The 21082-nt window shown below is 45.4% G+C and overlaps 1 protein-coding gene and 1 long non-coding RNA gene across 3 annotated transcripts in view; one reads left to right on the forward strand and one right to left on the reverse strand.

Annotated features, from left to right (window-relative positions):
- Nucleotides 1–11255, forward strand: part of gpr180 (G protein-coupled receptor 180) — a 291090-nt gene extending 279835 nt beyond the window's left edge. Inside the window, exons 9-10 of one of the 2 annotated variants that reach the window (XR_011935125.1) lie at nt 8484–8704; nt 10837–11255. Coding sequence is in view for 1 of the 2 variants with exons in the window: in XM_072476231.1 (XP_072332332.1) it covers nt 8484–8642 (159 nt within the window). In the remaining variant the exon portion in view is untranslated. Of the gene's footprint in view, nt 1–8483; nt 9974–10836 lie in introns of those variants that run through there. The other variant, XM_072476231.1, reaches the window with a different exon arrangement.
- LOC140391591 (uncharacterized) overlaps nt 1–18667 on the reverse strand; it is a 47024-nt gene extending 28357 nt beyond the window's left edge. Inside the window, exons 1-2 of the long non-coding RNA XR_011935126.1 lie at nt 18464–18667; nt 11032–11129 (exon numbers count right to left, since the gene is read on the reverse strand). This is a non-coding gene — a long non-coding RNA (uncharacterized lncRNA). The remainder of the gene's footprint in view (nt 1–11031; nt 11130–18463) is intronic.
- Nucleotides 18668–21082: the final 2415 nt, after the last annotated feature.

A 21082-nucleotide genomic window follows, 5' to 3' on the forward strand; every position in this document is an offset into this window, starting at 1 on the left:
CCCAAAACTGATTTATAAATTCCAAGTAAGAACAGCAAACTTCTTCATATAAAGCAACAAACAGTCCCACATATACCCCTTCAACCATTGACAAACCCAAATGGCCCACCAGCTTTTTCCAAACAAGTTTCCTTCAATTCGGATTCAATACAATTATTACAACTATTTCAACCCAAGTCCGTTCCTTTGAATGAATGCCTTAGCTTCCTCTGATGTCTTGAAATGTTGATGTTCCTTTTCATAGGCCACCCAAAGACGTGTGGGTTAAACCATACCAAACCGAACTTTCTTTTTTTTATAAAATCTTTTTATTGGCATTTCCCATATTTATAAACAGTTGTATATATACTCACATCACATTTTTCTCACCCGTGCTAATTTCCTTTATTATACAGAGAGGTTTAGTTTGTCCTTCGTATAACTGACCCTATGTGCATTTCGTTGCTCTCTGGATCGGTCTATGGTTCCGCCCCCTTCCCCGTTGTCCCTCTTTCCCCCCCCTCCCCCCCGTCTTCGGCTGTGCTTTTCTTTTCTTTTCCGGGCGGACAGAATGGGGAAAAAAGGGTGGTTTCCCCACCTTCCTTCCGCCTCTCCCACCCCCAGGTTGCGCAGTCTTTTGGTACCTCATCTATCTTGGTGTTTTTTTTTTAAATTCTTATTAGGTCACTCCTCGTTGCTGGCCTCGAACAGGTTTTGGAACAGACTGACAAACTGCCCCCAAGTATCCAGGAAGCCTTCCTCTGATCCTCGGGTGGCGTACTTAATCAGCGAGCCAGTCTACAGCTGTGGGTGGTGCTGCCGATCGCCAGCCGAGCAGGATTCTCCGGCGTGCGATTAGGGAAGCGAAAGCGCGGGCGTTGTCCCCCTTCCCCATGTGTAGCTCTGACTGCTCCGAACCCCGAAGATTGACGCTATTGGGCATAGCTTCACCCTCACCCCCACAACCTTGGACATTGCCTCGGAGAAGGCTGTCCAGAGCCCAGCAAGCTTGGGGCAAGCCCAAAAAAGTGGGTGTGGTTGGCCGGGCCCCTCTGGCACTGCTCGCATTGGTCCTCCACCTCCGGGGAAGAACCTGCTCATTCGGGTTCTGGTCAGGTGCGCTCTGTGCACCACTTTGAGCTGCATTAGGCTTAGCCTTGTGCAGGAGGAGGTGGAGTTCATCCTGCTCAGTGCTTTGCTCCAGAATCCCACCCTACCTCTGTCCCCAGTTCGTCCTCCCATTTTTGTCTGGTCTCGTCCAGTGGTATCCGGGGTCTATCCAGTAGCTGTCCGTATATTTTCCCACATAGCCCACCCTCCTCGTTGCTTGTGCCTGTTAGGTCCTCTAGTAGTGTGGCTTCTGGGGCCCCGGGGTACCCTACTGTCTCTTTGCGGAGGAAATGTTTTATTTGTAGGTGTCTCATTTCCTGTCCTTTTGCTAGCTTCCACTTCCTCATCAGTTCGTCTAGTGTCGCCAGTCTGTGCCCTATGTAGAAGGCCCCGACTGTCAGTATGCCCCCGTCCCGCCTCCCATCTTTTGAAGGCTGGCTGGGGGGAATCTGTGATTGCCGCATATGGGAGCCATGGAGGACATTTTGATTATCCCGAAGTGTTGTCTCAGCTGGGTCCACGTTCTCAGCATGGCCGCTACCACTGGGCTCGTTGTGTATCTTGTTGAGGAGGATGGGAGTGCTGCTGTGGCCAGGGCCTGAAGGGTCGTTCCTTTACAGGATGCCTCCTCCATTTGTACCCAATCTGTGTCGGGTTCTTGTACCCATCCCCTTACTCTTTCTGCCGTTGCTGCCCAGTGGTAGTATTGTAGGTTTGGTAAGGCCAAGAAAAGATTTCCCTTCTTTGCAGTGTCTGTTTGGGAATTCTCGGGTTCTTAGCCCCCACACAAATGCCATGATTAGACTGTCTACGTTTTGGAAAAGGGCCTTGGGGATAAAGATCGGAATGGATCTAAACAGGAAGAGGAACCTTGGCAGTACGTTCATCTTGATCGTCTGCACTCCCCCTGCCAGGGAGAGTAGGAGTAGACCTTTGAAAGTCTCTTCTGGTCAGGTTCCACTTGTGGATCTGTGTCCAGTCTCTGGCTATCTGGATCCCCAGGTAACGGAATCTGTTCTGGGCCGTTTTAAACGGGAGCCCCTCCAGCTCTCTCCCTCCCCCGTTTGGGTTCACTGGGAATGCCTCGCTTTTGCCCAGGTTAGGTTTGTAGCCTGAGAAGGTTCCAAACTCTTTCAGTATTTGCAGTATTGCCTTCAGTCCCTCCTGTGGCTTCGAGACATAGAGGAGCAGGTCATCTGCATAGAGTCTGTGCCCTCTGTCTCCTCTCCGGATTCCCTTCCAGCTTTTCGCGTCCCGCAGGGCTATCGCCAGGGGTTCGATCGCTCGTGCGAACAAGAGCGGGGACACGGGGCAGTCTTGTTCCTCTCTGCAGCTGGAAGTATTCAGAGCTGGTGGTGTTCGTTCGGACACTCACTTTGGGAGCGTTGTACAGGAGCCTCACCCAGGCGGTGAACCCCGCTCCTAGCCCAAACCGTTCCAGTACCTCGAGGAGGTATTTCCATTCGACTTTGTCGAAGGCCTTTTCTGCCAGGGAGACGATCACCTCTGGTGTTCTCTCCCCGGTGGGGGGGGGGGGGGGGGGGGGGGGTGTCATTATTACGTTCAGCAGCCGCCTGATGTTCGCTGTGAACTGCCTACTTGACAAAGCCCGTTTGGTCCTCTGCGACCACCTCTGGTACATCGCCCTCCAGCCTTTTGGCCAGGACCTTTGCGAGTATTTTCACATCCATGTTTAGCAGTGAAATGGGTCCACATTCCGTCAGGTCTTTATCTTTTTGGGGTATCAGTGAAATTGTGGCCTGCGCTAGCGTGGGGGGCAGGGTGCCCCTTGTCAGTAAGTCCGCGAACATGTCCCAAGTGTGGGGCCAGGACTGATGCAAACCTTTTGTAGAAATCCGCCGGGAACCCGTCGGGTCCCGGTGCCTTCCCCGCCTGCATGGAACTTATGCTCTCCATGATTTCTCCCAGATCTATTGGTGCTTCCAGCACCCCCTTCTGTCTTCCCCCACAAATGGTACTTCCAGTCCATCTAGGAACAGTTTCATCCCCGCGCCCCCGTTGGGGGGCTCGGAGGCATATAGAAGGTTTCGAATGCCCAATTGAGCTCCTTTGGTTGTGTTACCAGTCTGCCTCTGCTATCCTTTACCTGCGCTATTTCCCTTGTGGCTGCCTGCTTTCTCAGCTGGTGAGTCAATAGGCGGCCAGTTCGTAGAAGGTTTCCGTGTTCGTAGAAGGTTCCCCGTGTCTGGCGGAGTTGGTACACTGCTTTTCTAGTGCATAGCAGGTTAAAGTCCATTTGCAGCTTTTTTCTCTCCGCCAACAGCTCTATAGTCGGGGCCTCGGAGTAATTTCTGTCGACTTCCAGGATGGAGTCCACCAGTTGTTGCCTGGCCACCCTCTCTTCCCTACCTCTGCTTCCCTATCTCTCCTCTAATCATGGCCTTCAGTGCCTCCCAGAACGTGGAGGGTGGGACCTCCCCGTTTTGGTTGTTCTCACGTAGTTCCCTGTGGCCCGCAATGTTTTTTGACAGAAGGCCATGTCGGCCAGGAGGTCCGTGTCCAGCCTCCACGTGAGGCGCTGGGCCCGGCCTGTCTCCAACCTCACATCCATATAGTGTGGAGCGTGGTCAGAGATAACGATCGTGGAGTACTCTGTTCCCGTGATCCCTCGAAGCACCGATTTCCCCACTGCAAAGAAGTCGATACGGGTGTATACCTTGTGCATTTCTGAGAAGTATGAAAATTCCTTCTCTCCCGGGTGCAGGAACCTCCATGGGTCCACCGCCCCCATCTGCTCCATAAATGCTCCTAGTTCCCTAGCCATGCCAGTCTTTTTCCCTGCTCTGGGGTTTGATCGGTTGGTCAGTGGGTCCTGTACACAGTTGAAGTCGCCCCCCATGATCAGTCGGTGTGTGTCAAGGTCGGGGATTTCTGCCATGGTCTTCTTTGTGAATTCTGTGTCGTCCCAGTTGGGAGCGTACACATTTACCAGTGCCCCTTCCAGGGCACGGCTGACCATGACGTACCGTCCCTCTGGGTCCATAACTGTCTTGGTTCCCGTAAACCTCGTCCTCTTGCTAATTAATATTGCTACCACCCTAGCCCTCGTCCTGTAGCGTGAGTGGTACGTCTATCCCACCCAGCCCTTTCTTACCAGCAATCGGTCCTTCTCCCTCAGGTGCGTCTCTTGTAGATAGATTATGTCTGCTTTTAGGCTTCTTAGGTGGGTGAAGACTCTGGATCTTTTCATTGGGACCCTTATGTTCCAGGTAACAATCCTGATGGGGGGCTTTCGACCCCCCCGGACCTTATACTTATCCTGGTGGACGTGCCCCTGCAGTCCGGAGTTTCCCTTTGTTAGGGGGACGTCAAAAATGGCCGCGGTTGCCGCTCTTATCATGAGGTCGGGCCCCAGGGCTCTGCGGTCCTTTGTCCAGGGGGGCACCCAACATGGCCGCGCAAGCTATGTGTACGCCACATGGCTGCGCCCCTGCACTCCAGGGTCTCCCTTCGCCCTGAAGCCCTCCCGTGTGGCTGTTTGTGGCGCCATCTTGGTTCCTCGCCCTGTTCCATGCCTGCCGAGGCCTATGTTCGTGCTGCTTATCTACCTCGCCCTTCTCTTTTGTTCTGTGCTCTCCCCCTGACTCCTCTCCCCCCCCCTCCATTGTCCCTGTCCCTCTGTCCCCCACCTGTGTTCTTCCCCCCCCCCCCTTCTGCCCTGTGTCCCCCTCTCTTTGTGTCAGCACTCCCTCTCCCCTGAGACGCACCGCGGCCCTCCTTTCTTTCTGCCCTCCCAGGTTGGCCCCCCTCGCCAGCACGGTGGCCCCGCTCCCAGTACTTGCCCTGCTCTGGTCGTGTTTTACCTTCCTTTTGCTAGTCCTTGTCTCACCCTCCTGTCCGCCTTTCTCACCCTCATTTACCTTGCTTCGCTCCCCCCCCCATTGCATTGAGAGATGGAACGAACCCGGGAGCGAGTCAGCACAGTCCCGCGCAGTACACCAAACACATGTGCACAGTTTGTGATCTTATTGTCTCTGTTTGCGGTCTGCCCTCAGCTCTTTGTTCCGATTCTTCCTTTATTTTCCATCCCCGTCGCTTTCATGATGGCCGTTGCGGCTGTCCCTCCCCCAGTTTGTTCACTCTAACGAACTCCTCAGCTGTCGCTGGGGTGTTAAAAAACAGCTCCTTCCCCTCAAATGTTACCCAGAATTTGGCCGGGAATAACATCTCAAATTTCACATTACTTTTGTAGAGATCTGATTTGGCCTGTTTAATTAAGCCCTTCTTTTGGACAGGTCTGCCCCAATGTCCTGATACACCCTTATGATCTTCCCTTCCCATGTGCTCGATTATATAGGATTTTTTTCCCTGTGTTGGAACCTGTGCAGCTTCCCGATAATCGCTCTGGGTTCCTCCCTGGCTTTGGACCTGGGTCGAAGTGACCTGTGCACCCTGTCGATTTCTGGAGGGTTTGGAAATTTCTCCCTTCTCACTAGTTTGCCTAGCATTTGGGTGACATAGCCTGCTCGATCTCTGCCCTCCATCCCCTCTGGCAGACCCACTATTTTAACATTCTGCAGTCTGGACCTATTTCCCTGGTCCTCCACTTTCCCTCTTAGGCTGCCCTGGGTCGGTACCAGCCTTTTCACCTCGGTTTCCTGAGTTACCATCCTGTTGCTCTGGTCCGAGGCGGCCCTCTCCAACTCCTGAATCATTTTCTCCTGCGCCTCCACCTTCCTTTCCAGGCCATCGGTGGTTTGCGACATTTTGTGCGTTGTCCCCACCAGCATCTCTTTCATCATTGTGTGGAGCTCCATCCTGAGTGCCTCCCTCATAGCGTTTATCTCTGTTTTTATCTCCTCCTTTATGGCGTTTATTTCCGTTTTCAGCACGCTTCTCCATTCCTCCCCCTGTGCGGGGGGGGCGGGGGGGGGATGGTCGCCGCGTCCTGTTCCTGCTCCGCTGCTCGGCTTGCCAGCTTTTCCGCTTCCTGGTTTGCCTGAACCTCTGTCTCGCCTCGTGGGGCCGTCTGCCTGCGCGGCCGCAGCTCCTGACTTTTTCCTTCGCCTTCGCTGCTGCTCCTTCTCACATCTCGCCGCCCCTCCCGATTTATTATTTGCAGGCATATTTCTGTTATGTGCCTTTCTCTTTTTACTGGGTTTTGGTGCGAAAAATGTTTTTTTTTCCCCCAAAGAAAAAACCCCCCCAAAAAATAATTTTTTTATTTTTATTTTTTATTTTTTAAAGTATTTTAAATTTTCAGGAGAGAAAAAAAAAGTTGAATACAAAAAAATTTTTTTTTGTCTTATCCTCTCCGTGTTCCGACTTTCATGCTGTTTCTTGTTACGATCCCCACTCCTCCACGTGCAACTGCTCCGCTGACCAGGACCAGTCTCTCCTCTTTTTTTTTCTCTTCAGCTCCGTGGAACAGAGCTTTGGCGCCTGGGCAGGGCAAGGGAGGCAGGGCCGATTTTGCGGGACTTTAATTTTTTTTTTAAACTGCCGGGAAAACCCCCGAAAAAAGCCTTGATTTCATGGACCTGCGGGAGCCTCTTTGCTGCGGCCGCTCCATTCGCGAACGCCACCGGAAGTCCCAAACTGAACTTTCTTGAGATATAGTGCCACCTTAGCCTTGTTAAAAGCTGTGCGCCTCGTGGCAAGTTCTGAACCGACATTTTGGTATATTCGCACCCATGGCCTTCCCATCTGCTGTTCCGGTGTTCTTTTCCCCATCTTGATTAATTTCCTTTTCCTGATAACTGTAGAGCCGGACCCAAGTGGCTCCCCAGCACGATTGCCTTCACATGATCCTCCGAAGCCTCTCGGCGCAGCTTCTATAACTCAGCTGCCAAAATCTCCATGGTTAGGAGGATGTCCCCTGGCACTGTGATCGCCTCTCCTGCCATTTTGTTTTTCTTCAATGCACTCAAGGTCCTTTCTTCTTTTGGTGTCTGGTTTGACACCTATTCTGCATCTTCTTGCTGTGGGGGCTTAAACAGATCAATTATATAATTTTGGACACAAGTTTCCGACAAAAGAAATGGAAAGAAATTGCTATCCCGGCGTGGACTCCTCATGTGCGACCACTCCACTACATGCACTAGTAGGCAGCACGGTAACACAGTGATTAGCACAGTTGCTTCACAGCTCCAGAGTCTCAGGTTCGATTCCCAGCTTGGGCTACTGTCTGTGCCGAGTCTGCACTTTCTCCCCATGTCTGTGTGGGTTTCCTCCGAGTGCTTCGGTTTACTCCCACAGTCCAAAGATGTGCAGGTGAGGCGGATTGGCCATGATAAATTGCCCTTAGTGTTCAAAAAAAAGGGGTTACGGGGATGGGATGGGATGGGGTGGAGGCGTGGGCTTAAATCGGGTGTGCATTCCAAGGGCTGGTGTAGACTCAATGGGCCGAATGGCCTCCTTCTGCACTGTAAATTCTATGCTGCACTGGAAATCCACAGAGGTCACCAATGACAGATTCACACCCCTTGACCAAACTACATCCATTCCTTTCATGGAGAGATGCTGCAGTTTGACCCCATTTCCACCAACTTGAGTGGGCTCTTCAATCCCACATCTGCACCGTCACCATTGTCCATTTGTCAACCTTAAAAGAACAAAGATGTGGGATACTCACTTTGGCAGAATGGAGAAGGTCATTGGTGTACTTGCAGCACTGCAGCCAGGTTCTCCGGTCAACCCATAGCTGCTGGCCTCCACTGCGATCTCTGTTCAAGTTTAATTGGTTAGGCATGGAGGATCATGGAGCAGAAAACCTCCTGCTTTTCCCAAGTAACCTGATGGAGAACGTGTAGGGAGTCATTACTGAATCGTAGAACTATCCAGAATCTTGCTTCTGCCACTTCAACAAGTGTCTCGTTCCACTGGCCATCACAATGTCTACTTCACTAAACTCTTGAGCTTCTCCCACTGGGAGGGCTGCACTGCTGGCTGGATCTTCAGGAAAGGCTGGAGACCTCAGTCACGGAGGACTTCAAGGGGAGAAAGCTTCTGATAAGGAAGGCTGCAGTCATGGAAGGCGCTGACAGCCCTGTAAAGATGGCACCAGCACATCCATCAGCATTTGCTGGCCTTCTGGCCATTGCTGAAATGCCCATCTCCATTCACAGAATGGTTACCTTTCTGACCCCACTAGCAGTTAGTTTGCTAGGTGGCACAAGATAGTGCAATCGGGCATCAGGTCAGGAGCACCAGCGCCACCCACTTCCAGCCCTAGCAGGCTCTGCTCATAAAATTCCTGCATTAACTCTGTTTCTCTCTTCATAGATGCTATCTGACCGCTGTGCATTTCCAGCATTTTCTGTTGATATTTATTTTGGTTGATTTTAAAAAGGATATTGTATCTTGAAAGTTGTGCAAACATTTCAAATCATAGTACAAACGTGAAGTAAAAATAAAATGTCATTCATCCCCAGATTATCATCATCGCTGTTACTCTCTGTCAATCCATCTCCATGGTCATCTTGTACAGACTCTTTATTTCTCGGAGCCTTTACTGGGAGGTTTCAGCGCTTTCCTCAGTTTCACTACCACTCACTATGTCATCTGGATACAGAAGTCGCTACTCGTCCTAGTGATGGAACTTATGTAGCTATAAAAAGACTTGCCATTTACTGTATGTAGTGAATTATAATCGGTAAGCATGTTACTTTTGGCAATATTTTGTCGCAAGTAGATTTGCATTCCCTGATTTTTTTTAAAGCAGTCAAGGTTAAGTTATTTGCAAGACACATTGCTGTCAAAAACATTTTGGGAATGGACAGATAATCATCTGAAGTTTATTGACATACAAGAATGACAGACAATCTCTATAGGTAGCAAGAGCACCATTTATGTTAAAAATGGAACAAAATGTGCTTTTAAAAAAACTAACCATGTTTACATTTACATGAAAATTGGCACATAGCTTGCTCATTCAGAAGCAATATGAACTTAATGCAGGAATGGTTTTTGACTTGGGAGTGCTTTTTTTTATCATAGCTAATGTATTTTAATGTGTTTGTTGTGTTGTATTATTGAAGCTGAAAACAATTATGATATAAACATGTTATCACCTCAGTCCATGGCTAACATTAAACACTAAAACGGTAATAAAATAAAATATTGCTTATCAGAAAAATACTTTTAATAGATGTTCATAGAATTTACAGTGCAGAAGGAGGCCATTCAGCCCATCGAGTCTGCACCGGCTCTTGGAAAGAGCACCCTACTTAAGCCCACACCTCCCTATCCCCATAGCCCAGTAACCCAACTCAACCAACACTAAGGGCAATTTTTGGACACTAAGGGCAATTTATCATGGCCAATCCACCTAACCTGCACATCTTTGGACTGTGGGAGGAAACCGGAGCACCCGGAGGAAACCCACGCACACACGGGGAGAACGTGCAGACTCCGCACAGACAGTGACCCAGCTGGGAATCGAACCTGGAACCCTGGAGCTGTGAAGCAATTGCGCTAACCACTATGCTACCGTGCTATTGCGATTCATGGGCACTTATTTCTTAACTCTTTTGAAAATGTTGTATATTTTTTCACTCTTCGATTTCTCCCAGGAGTCACTGCACCGCTTTACCAACCAAAGGGTGTGATGCCATCTGGCAGTGATGCTACACGGTCAATTGCCAGGAGATTGTGAATGCTTTCAGGGTGTGGACTAATTTAATATTTTTCCAATAAATAATTTCTACATTGAGGTCCTCATTCTTGTGACCTAGTTGACAAGTGACTAAGTTTGTAAATTATATCAGTAAGTTCTTGGGATCCAGATGGTCACAGGGTTTTTTGTAAGAGGGAAAATGCACTCCAGCTTCAATTTTGGAATGCTGAAGCAGTAATTATAATTCTGACAATGACTTTGATAATTTATGGAAATAAAAAAATATATACTGTTTCCACACTAAAATGCTCTGCATGTCTTTAATATCTAGTTCTCCAGACTGAAAATATAAAAAAGAGAAATAAAGTCTATCAGTACAGTTGATAACAACATGGTTGAAGGCACATATTCATAGATGTAAATTTGCACATTAGCACCTGATGTGTGAACATGGGCACAAGTTCAATTTTCACCTTGGGTACACTAAGCATTGATATTGTTTTGATGTTTAAGTAATTGTGCAGATTAGACACAGTTGAGCTTTCTAATTTAGCTCTATGCTCAGGATGAATGAGGACCCCCAACAGTGAGAAGGTCCATCTCCCATTGATGTTTTAAAAAAAACTATTTTGGAATTATCTGAATGAAGACAGCAGCCGTTCTCCCGAATATAATTTTAAGTCATCCCCTTTTTACAGTGCAATTTCTTTTGCTTCAGGCCTCCATTCCATAATATGCAAAGTCAATTAAAAGGATATTGGGTAAGGGGTTAAATCCATACTTGGTGCATAAAATAAAAATGCTGACCATGATACCTGTTCAGCACACCTGATGTCTTGAACTAAATCATAGGCTATGTAAAAATGGTCACAAATTAATATGCATCAAGAAAAATTTATTTCAACTATTTTTCATTAAAAGGTTTATGTTTATCAATTTTGTGACATTTTTCGTTTCTGCTGATGCTCTGTCTGCAATCCAGATTAATATTGGGTTTCTTGTTGGATTGTGGGACCCAGTCTCCTGATCAACAGCATATTTGAGAAATCTGTCAATTAAATATGTACATATTTCAAGTGTGAAACCATTTACTATTGCAATTTAAACTGATGAATAAAGACTGTAAGCATCTGTGCTGTTTATTTAATAATCCAATAATTTGCTTGCAGCAAATGAAACGCTACAGTCCGTGTTGCTGATAGTGGCAAATTTAAAAGGAACACAGTCATCAAAAGTAGAACTACTGAAAACTCAACAGCAGAATATCCAAATATGTATTAAAGGCAGAACCAACTAGTACATGCACATAGAGAGCACTGGCGTCTGAGAATAAATGCTGTCAAGAACCTAGTTCTAAGCTGTACCTCCTGTTAATTATCAGTATTCTGAGCTAGTTGCAGCTTTGTCCTCTGGGCTCGGCTAACATGTGGCATTGAAAAAGTTGTTCCTTTTGTTCTTTCATCTACAAAGAAGCATATTTTTTGAGTTAACAAAGATTTGTGATACCTTATCAAATAATTCTGCCAAGCGATCTGTTCAGTACTGTAAATTGCAACTATAGTCAAATAAAGTGCCTTCAATATGCAGGCTGCACATAGATGAATAGTTGATTTAACTAAAGGTTGGAAGTGTTAATACCTAAGCCATTGCTTTCAGGAGAGGAGGGATGAAAAATCAGGGGCCAATGAATATCTACCTCTCAAACTATAATGTGATGAAAATATGGAATTCAGGTCTTCATTTGGGTGAGGGAATGGTTTACTGTAAAGCAGCAAGTCAGCTGGTTTTACCAACTTGAGTTGTGTGCAATACTGCTGCTTTATTCAGTATTACTGTATAATTCCTATCTTTGAAATTAAAGTTGAGAGCTATAATAAGTATGAAATTCTGTTACAGGGTATTAGGCTCATCCTTCTCAACCTGTCCATAGCCTTTGTTATTATTAAAGCAATGTCAGCTTCCACGTGTACACTCATGACCCCCATCTTTATCTCACGACCACCTATCCCGACGCCTACACTGAGCTGATATTTTGGGTCTCTCCATGGTTAGGAACAGAGACAGAAAGGATGCTAAAATGTAGTGGGATTCCACCTCACCCCAGCCTGGCTCCTTTTACAAATTCACTACTTACCCTTTACTGCAGGCCGTTTCTCTTCTCAAGCTAGAAGGCCTCTGATTGGCAGTCCAGCTTCAAGAGCCTGCCTGTTGTTCTTAATTGGACAGGGAACCTGAGTCCATGTCATTTAAGGGAGGGCTTCCGAGAAACTTCCAAAGCATGACAATTTCCCCCTGATTACCGCCCTCAGTGCGAAAATTCAGCCCATTTTCTTTAAAACACCAGACTGCTTGTCCAAGATCCAGTACGAGGTGCGCAGAAATGTCCTCCAACTAACAAATTTTGGTCTTTGGTCCCTATCACAAATTTAGCTGCAGATTCCATCACTGTCCCTGGCTGATGGGAGTTTAAACCAGACTGTTCACAACCTTGGTGTTGTATTTGATCTCATGCATCCGCGCCATTACAAAGACCACCTATTTCCACTTGCATTACATTACCTAACTCCACCCCTGCCTCAGTTAATCAGCTGGTGAAACCCTCATCTATGCCTTTGACATCTCCAGATTTGATTATTCTAATGCACGCTTGGTCAGCATCACATCGTCCAATCTCCATAACCTTAAGGTCTTCCAAAACTCTGCGACCTGCATCTTCACTCACACCAAATAATATACATCCATCACACCTGTGCTCGCTGACCGATATTGGTTCCTGGTTAAGTGTTAAAATCCTTTGCCTTGTTTTCAACCCTCTCTTCCTCTGTAACCTCCTCCAGTTCTATAAAGCACTTTGATATGTACATTGCTCCAATTCTGGGCTCCTTCAAATCCCTGATCCCAATTGCTCCACCAACTACGCCTTCAACTGCCAAGTCCCTAATCTCTGGAATTCCTTTCCTAAACTTCTCTGCGTCTCTTTCTTTCTTTAAGATGCTTCTTAAAACCTATCACTGACTAAGTTTTTGATTATCTGATCTAATATCCCTTTATGTGGCTCAGTGTTTTTTTTGATGGACAAAGCTGTGAAGCACCTTGGGATATTTTACCACCATAAAGATGTTATATGTCTGAAAGACTGAGGGCAATCAATTCAACTAATGTTAATGGCAATTGTTGATAGAAAAAAACTCTTCGATTCCATAGTCAATTGAATTATGTGTTATATTATGTGCCACTGCTACTTAATTAATTTGGCACCACTGGAAGATGCTTCACTATAAATGAATGTCCGATCTTTCATATTTGACAGAACTACTTCAGCTAGCAAGCCCTGTTGAGAGATTTCCTTAAAGGTCAGACTCAGTTAATGAAAAGATTCATTACCAAAGACAAAAATATTATAGAAAAAGAAAAATACTGCAGATATTAATCTAAAGTCTAACAGAAGAAGTATAAACAGAAAAAAACAGATACTCAGTGGTCAAAGCAACTTCCATTGCGGGAGAAAGAAGAATGTGATTTTTTTCAGGAACGTGATCTTTTGTGAAGAAAAATTAAATTCATAAGGATCCCTCAAGGTTGCAGGCCCACATTATAAAGTTTAAATTTATCTTCCCTTTAATTTGCATAGTACCTCAAGTTTTTAAATAGGTCTTGGTGTTGTGATTTAGGATTTGCCTGCCAATGAGACAACAGCACTATGGATAGCTCTTTCTAAACGGCCAGGTCCACAAAATTCAGCCAAGCTAGGAAGAAACATAAGCACAAAAAATACTGAGTTGCCTGGGTTTAGACTGCTGGATTGCCATGGCTCTGGGACCATATGTGAGTCCTAGGCAGCAGTTTGGACAACCATATCCGAGGATTTTTACAATCCAGAGCAGAATATGAACATCATCTTAGCTATTATCTGAATGCTGCACTTCACTCCAGTAACAATTATATTGTGCTCTAATATTGAATAGGTTGTAACGTTGATCTGGATTTTGTGGTAATAACAGCAACACTGTTAATGTTAGGTATCATTACTCTGTGAAACTGACAGCAAATTCTGGAATCCACACATGCAATTATAGAAATCAAGTTTCTGTCAGTGATTTTAGCGTCAGAGAGGTACCCATCACAGAAAATACCTTATGGCCCATCACATCTGTGATGGTCATAACAACCACCTAAATACTTCTTAAATGTTATGAGGGTCTTTGCCTCCACCATTCTTTCAGTTCCAGACTCCCACCACCCTCTGGGTGATAAGGTTTCCCCTCACATCCCCTCTAAACCTCCTGCCCCTTAACTTAAATCTATGCCCCCTGGTCATTGACCGCTCCACCAAGGGGAAAAATTTCTTCCTGTCTACTCTATCTATGCCCCTCATAATTTTAGACATCTCAATCATGTCCCCCTTCAATCTCCTCTGCTCCAAGGAAAACACCCCCAATCTATCCAATCTGTCTTCACAGCTAAATCTCTCCAACCCTTCCCCAGAGTGTGCTATGTTGGGTATCCCACCCAAACAAATTGTGAAACTTTTTGATTGAATCAATGAAAGTGATCGAATTGATGAAGATTCGGACCTTTAACAATTCGTGCTGGGTAGCCTCACTGGTTCTGTTTATAATTGTTGAATGTTGAATTTATCAAGTGATTAGAAATTCCACATTTTTCTAATTAAAGTTTATGGTGTTTAGCTTCTACCTTAATCCCATGTATATGTTCCCATTATTTAGTATGCACATGTAAAAATGAAGGAATTTATTGATTTTCCTTTGATTGCTCTCTGTGAGAATACTTCAATGTAATTGGCCACTTACCCTTCTTGATGACATCATTGTCATTAAGTGCCTAGAGAGTCTAGAAACTGGACACCAGATTCCAACCAGAGTCAGCAGGATAGAGGAAATCTACATGCTATAGATCTAGATGTGATGTGGAGATGCCGGCGTTGGACTGGGGTGAGCACAGTAAGAAGTCTTACAACACCAGGTTAAAGTCCAACAGTGTCACTAGCTTTCGGAGCGCTGCTCCTTCCTCAGGTGAACGAAGAGGTATGTTCCAGAAACATATATATAGACAGATTCAAAGATGCCAGACAATGCTTGGAATGCGAGCATTAGCAGGTGATTAAATCTTTACAGATCCAGAGATGGGGTAACCCCAGGTTAAAGAGGTGTGAATTGTGTCAAGCCAGGACAGTTGGTAGGATTTCGCAGGCCAGATGGTGGGGGATGAATGTAATGCGACATGAATCCCAGGTCCCGGTTGAGGCTGCACTCATGTGTGCGGAACTTGGCTATAAGCTTCTGCTCGGCGATTCTGCATTGTTGCGCGTCCTGAAGGCCGCCTTGGAGAACGCTTACCCGGAGATCAGAGGCTGAATGCCCTTGACTGCTGAAGTGTTCCCCGACTGGAAGGGAACATTCCTGCCTGGTGATTGACGTGCGATGTCCATTCATTCGTTATCGCAGCATCTGCATGGTCTCGCCAATGTACCACGCTTCGGGACATCCTTTCCTGCCGCGTATGAGGTAGACAACGTTGGCCGAGTCGCACGAGTATGTACCGCGTACCTGGTGGGTGGTGTTCTCACGTGTAATGGTGGTATCCATGTCCATCTGGCACATCTTGCAGAGATTGCCATGGCAGGGTTGTGTGGTGTCGTGGTCGCTGTTCTGAAGGCTGGGTAGTTTGCTGCAAACAATGGTTTGTTTGCGCGGTTGTTTGAAGGCAAGTAGTGGGGGTGTGGGGATGACCTTGGCAAGATGTACATCTTCATCGATGACGTGTTGAAGGCTGTGAAGAAGATGTCGTAGTTTCTCCACTCCGGGAAAGTACTGGACGACGAAGGGTATTCTGTCGGTTGTGTCCCATGTTTGTCTTCTGAGGAGGTCGGTGCGGTTTTTTGCTGTGGCGCGTTGGAACTGTCGATCGATGAGTCGAGCGCCATATCCCATTCGTACGAGGGCATCTTTCAACGTCTGTAGATGTCTGTTACGCTCCTCCTCGTCTGAGCAGATCCTGTGTATACGGAGAGCTTGTCCATAGGGGATGGCTTCTTTAATGTGTTTAGGGTGGAAGCTGGAGAAGTGGAGCATCGTGAGGTTATCCGTGGGTTTGCGGTAAAGCGAAGTGCTGAGGTGACCGTCCTTGATGGAGATGAGTGTGTCCAAGAATGCAACTGATTTTGGAAAGTAGTCCATGGTGAGTCTGATGGTTGGATGGAACTTCTTGATGTCACCATGTAATCGTTCATGGGCAGCTTTTTTTGAGATGAGTGCAGTTTCACTGCTGAAAGAAAAGTCCAACCCAAAGTAGTAGACATTGTTCAATTCTTGCAGTGCTCTGTTTACCCGTGTCTTAAGACATTCTCCGCTCCCGCGACTAAGTGCCCATGCCGTCGTGAACGGCGTCGAGGTTCACGACGGCGCGAAACGGCCCCGATCGTGACTGATTCAGGGCCCAAAAATGGGCTAGGATCGGGGCCGCGAGAAACTCGGGGGGCGTGTCGCTAAAGCAGCGTCGTCAGCGTGCGCCGCGTCATCCGCCACCTAACTGGCGTCACCCGCGCATGCGCGGGTTGGCCGGCGCCAACCCGCATATGCTTGGTTGCCGTCCTCCCCGGGTCCGCCCCGCAAAACGATGTTGGATGGATCTTGCGGGGCACAGAGGAAAGGAGGTCCTCCTTCAGAGAGGCCGGCCTGCCGATCGGTGGGCACCGATCGCGGGCCAGACCACTTATGAGTCCTACCCCAGTGAAAGAACTCCCCTTGCCCCCCCACAGGACGCCCCCCCCCCCCCAGCGTTCCCACGCTGTTTCCGCCTGCAGCGACCAGGTGTGGATGGCGCCGGCGGGAAGCCGTCGTTTTGGGCAGGCCGCTCGGCCCATCCGGGCCTGAGAATAGCGGGGGTGGCGGAGAATCGCCATTTTGGGTGTCTCGGGCGATTCACCGGACTGCAGCGCAGAACTAGATAGTGCTGATCCCGCTGCTTGGGTGCATCGTGGGAGGGCGTCGGACCGGCGTCGCGTGAAAAAATGGCGCCCCAGGCAGTTCTCCTAAACGGCGCGGCATCGGAGAATCGCGCCCCATGGTATTTTGTGATGGTTAGAGACAGAGTACCTTTTTAGGTTTTAAAACCAAGACCATTTCTGATGTCAAGCAACTGAGTTAATTGGCTTTCTGGTCTAGTATTAATCAACTTAACTGAATAACAGAAATAAACTCGGACAAATTAAAAGTGCTCCTGGTAGGGGCACTGCCCAAAAATAGCAAAGAGCAACGAAACATCAAATCAAAATGTGATGAGAGGGGTCGATAAAGCAATCCAACCCGTGTGGCGCCCACTGGGCAGGGAAGGCCTTGATGGTGCCCGTGGACACCACATTCTCCCTGTGCAGGGACACCCGGCTGTGAACATAGGCGCGGAAGAGGGGCAGACCCCCTTGGTCGCCCGCTGGTTGGACCTGTTGATGGCGAGTTTGTTACTTGACTTGCCTCCTGCTGATATATGACTGTAACCTGGCATTGACTATTTATAAAGCAAACAGCCAGCTGGCTCAATTATACCCTGCCTCCTGTTAATTGGTGACAGAATGTGAAACTCTTGTGGAAATCATTGGCCGAGCCAACTGGACCTTTTAAATACACGTACTGTTGGCTAATGATTGGTTGATGCTAACCAGCCATGGATAAACCCTTGAGGTAAGAAATAATAAGCAAAATACGCATAAAAATAAACTTCATTTTTAAAAATCTGCAACTTAAATTTGCATAGTTTTATAAACTGGTGATATAGCAAATAGCATTATTTAGTTTATCTGATATCCTGAGGTTCAATCCATTAGAAAGAAATTGAAAATAGTATTACAGCCATTCTAATTCTGAAAGTTGTTAGCGAGGGTCTCTTTTATCTGAAAATGTGACCATCCCACCAAATTGCATTTCCAGTTATACCACGAAGAGGTCCAATTAAAGAAAATTATTTCTCGCAGTATCTGTAAAGCTTTGCTTCCATTATAAAAAAAATACATAAGTTTATATTTTAAAAATCAAAAGGAAATACTTGGAGACAGCTGATACATTTTCAGGAGTAAACAGAAATATGATAATACCGTCACTAATGGGCTTGTAGTGCAAATCGCATCATTTTATCTTTCATTCTGCATTCCTCCTCTTGGCTAAAAGTGCATCCAAGATATGAATTCAGAACATCCCGCGTGAAATTAAATGTTTGACAGAGTGAGAAAAATATACAGGCTCTACCGATGCTTTAAAATAGTAATTTATGCAGATGCAGAGGGAAAATCATTTGCAATGAAGTGACCCTCATAGTGTGAATTTTGTTCACTGTTCTGTCTAATCAAATACTGTATCTTCATTTTCAGTTCTCTGCTAAGCAGTCTTGTAGATAACGAAAGTGCCAAAAAAAGGAGAAAAAAAAGCTCAGTGGGTGCGTTTCCATTGCACTTTTTACCCGAGGCAATAGGTAGAATTTAACGGATTCCGCTGAACATATGTTTTTCCCAGATAAGTAAACAGTGTGTGTCGGAAATGAAAAGCATTTGCAATTTAATGACATTACATCTCGGAGCTTATCCTGGCGTGCTGCGAGGCGAAAAACAGAGAGGGAGCGAGACAGCGAGAAGAGGGAATGAGTTTTCATACCTGTCCTCCATTCCGGGGAAGGCGCTATGCTTTAAGAAAATTAACTATAAGGAATGTCTTAAAGAGAACAAAGGCAATGCGGAAAAACAATATAATCAACTGATTAAAATCTTAAATGAGAAATATACGCACTTACCACGTCTGGAGTTAGGAGGGTTGCACTGCAGATTTATTTATTTAGCATTTTACTTATATCTCATGGTGCATTAACAAGAAAAAAGCACTTGTCTCAAATACAAAAGCGTTTGTTACAAACCACTAGATATGGAAGTGCATGTTCTTCAGTCAATCCTGTTTCAGATTTATCCAGTTATTGGATAAGGTTGAGTGAGAGGAAATCTTTTGATGTCTGACCATCCTAACTAAAATTAATGGAATATCGTGTCCCCTGGAAGAGTATGAAATTGGATTGTTTCCTGACATGTTAACAAATTATTTATTTTCACTACGTTTTAAGAGAGTTGGTTAAAACATGAATTGCAAGCCCTCTCACACGCGGACACTCCCAATTAGGAGCACATTGCCGAAAAAATCCTAATATGTATAAATACAAATTTTGCAGCTTACATTCTGCTTATTCTAGTTTCGTGCATTTAATTTTTTTGAGAAGATTGGACTTATTTGGAATAGGATTCAGTTCTACTTAAGATGCAGTTGATGTAATTTAGATGAAAATAGAGACTGAAATGACTCTTCATTTGAAAATTAAGCACAGTATATTGCTGGAGGCGGACTGTGTATACTATAATTTCATATCTGGGACCTGGGTTCAAATCTAGACCAGACAGAGGGATAATGCTTTTTTATCTTCAAAGGCTATTAAAATATCCTTAGTAAAATTAGTTTGGACTTCATTTTTTCATTGGAATCCAGTCTGCACTCCAAAGTTCTTCTCAAATTAACATTAATTCGTCAATTTCGCTAAACAGATTACAAGGACAGAAATAGGAAATAACATATTGACCAATATCGATAGCAGTGGGCTGCAGACACACAATAAAGGGAGCTTTGTTTTGTGACAAGGTCAGAACCTGTCACTGGCGAGAGAGGCAAACTATCCATTTCCCAGAATTGTAACTTTCCCCCTTTTTGAGCGTATACACGATATAATAATACGATCTACATATGGGCTAATTATAAAACGATATGGTGAAGCTAGTTTCTCGTATTTCAAAATATTAATGGCTAGCATAAACTTTGTACCCTGCTAAGCGTCCGCCTGAACGGCGTTTGTGAAGACGTTCTGCATATGTAATGTTGCACTTTTTAATCACTAAAGTTCCTCACCATGTATATTCTGAGTATAATATAATTACCCGACTTGACGTGCCTTTCTTAGATCATTCCTGTAATATTTCACGGCCGTTACTGATTTTGGAAATCATTTATAAAAACTGAGTAAACTATTGAAACTGACCATTTTAAATTCCACAGTTTGCTCTATCAGTTATTTCAATGCCGTCGCGAGGGGATTCTTCCCTCTCAGTTCCAGATTACCTTGCAAGTTATTGTCCTAACAAGGTGATGATGACTGGTTAAATAGCAGCATTAGACCTGCACATACAATCAACTTCACTGCAGAGAAATAATTTTAACTGCATCTGGTCATGTTTTAGTGAGGCTTGAAGATGCCGACAATAGTTGCTGAAAGTGGGAAAATATGAAAAAATTAAAGTGTGCATTATGGTATCATCTCAATCTCTGTTAAAGGGAGATATCTAAAAAAGGGAAAGGTATAACAGTTTCAACAGCAGTTCTGTTTCGGGAGGAATGGTTTTTGCTGCTGGGGGCTACAAGAAGAGATAAAACAGCAAACGCTGCTCCTCTGAAAGGTTAAACAGCTCTTATGGTCACTTTCAGTGGGATTTTCCTTTTATTTTGTCTGTATTTTTCAACTGACTCCTCAGTGGGTTAAAGAGTTTATCTGCACAGCCAGGAATGTTTAAATCAAAACTATTAAATAAAGTGAAAAGTGTAGCTTGGTTGAAGTTTACTTTCATACATTATTTTACATTTTCAGCCAGATAAATGGCAAAGGATAAAACAATACTCTAAATACAGACCATAATGTGCATTAGCAGATGCCTCTAAGATAACCATGTGTAATATCATTGGCAAGAGACCCATTACTATCACTTCATCTAAGAAACAGTAACTAAAAAGACAATAATTCCACAACCACATGAAAATCCTCTGGGTACTATTGACAATCATTTCCTCCATATTGCCTTTCCCCAAGGTTAAACCTACATATTCAAACAGCGTCAACCATGGCACCTTGTCACTGTGACTGCATGACAATTAAATATATGTTTGAAAAATCTTGTCCATTGTTGATATTGTTTGGAATATGTAGTTTTAATAATGATGCTTCCGGCATCTTTAGCAAAGGAACGGCTCATTTGGTGCTTATAATCCACTTGACATTACTGAACTCTCAATGTACTACAGCCTGTAACACACTCTTAAAGATCTGTTATCCTTTCTTTCACAGAAATTATAGTTGAAATGACAGCCGGAGTTATGTTCTCCATTAAATATGCTTATAATTAAACCAGTAGGAATACAAATACAGCAGTTCACAAAAGATTCTATGCCGCTACAGTCATTAACAGACTCATGGTTCTCATTATCTTCTCTCACTTTCTGGTCTGGTAGTCAGGTGCCCTTTGTTAGGTTCAGCGGCATGCACTTATAGCTGGGAATGACTAGAATACTTGAACAATGCAATTATTTTTTAAACTTTTGAGAAGTC

The sequence above is a fragment of the Scyliorhinus torazame genome, chromosome 15 (assembly GCF_047496885.1).
Source record: "Scyliorhinus torazame isolate Kashiwa2021f chromosome 15, sScyTor2.1, whole genome shotgun sequence".
In the NCBI taxonomy this organism is placed as follows: Eukaryota; Metazoa; Chordata; class Chondrichthyes; order Carcharhiniformes; family Scyliorhinidae; genus Scyliorhinus; species Scyliorhinus torazame.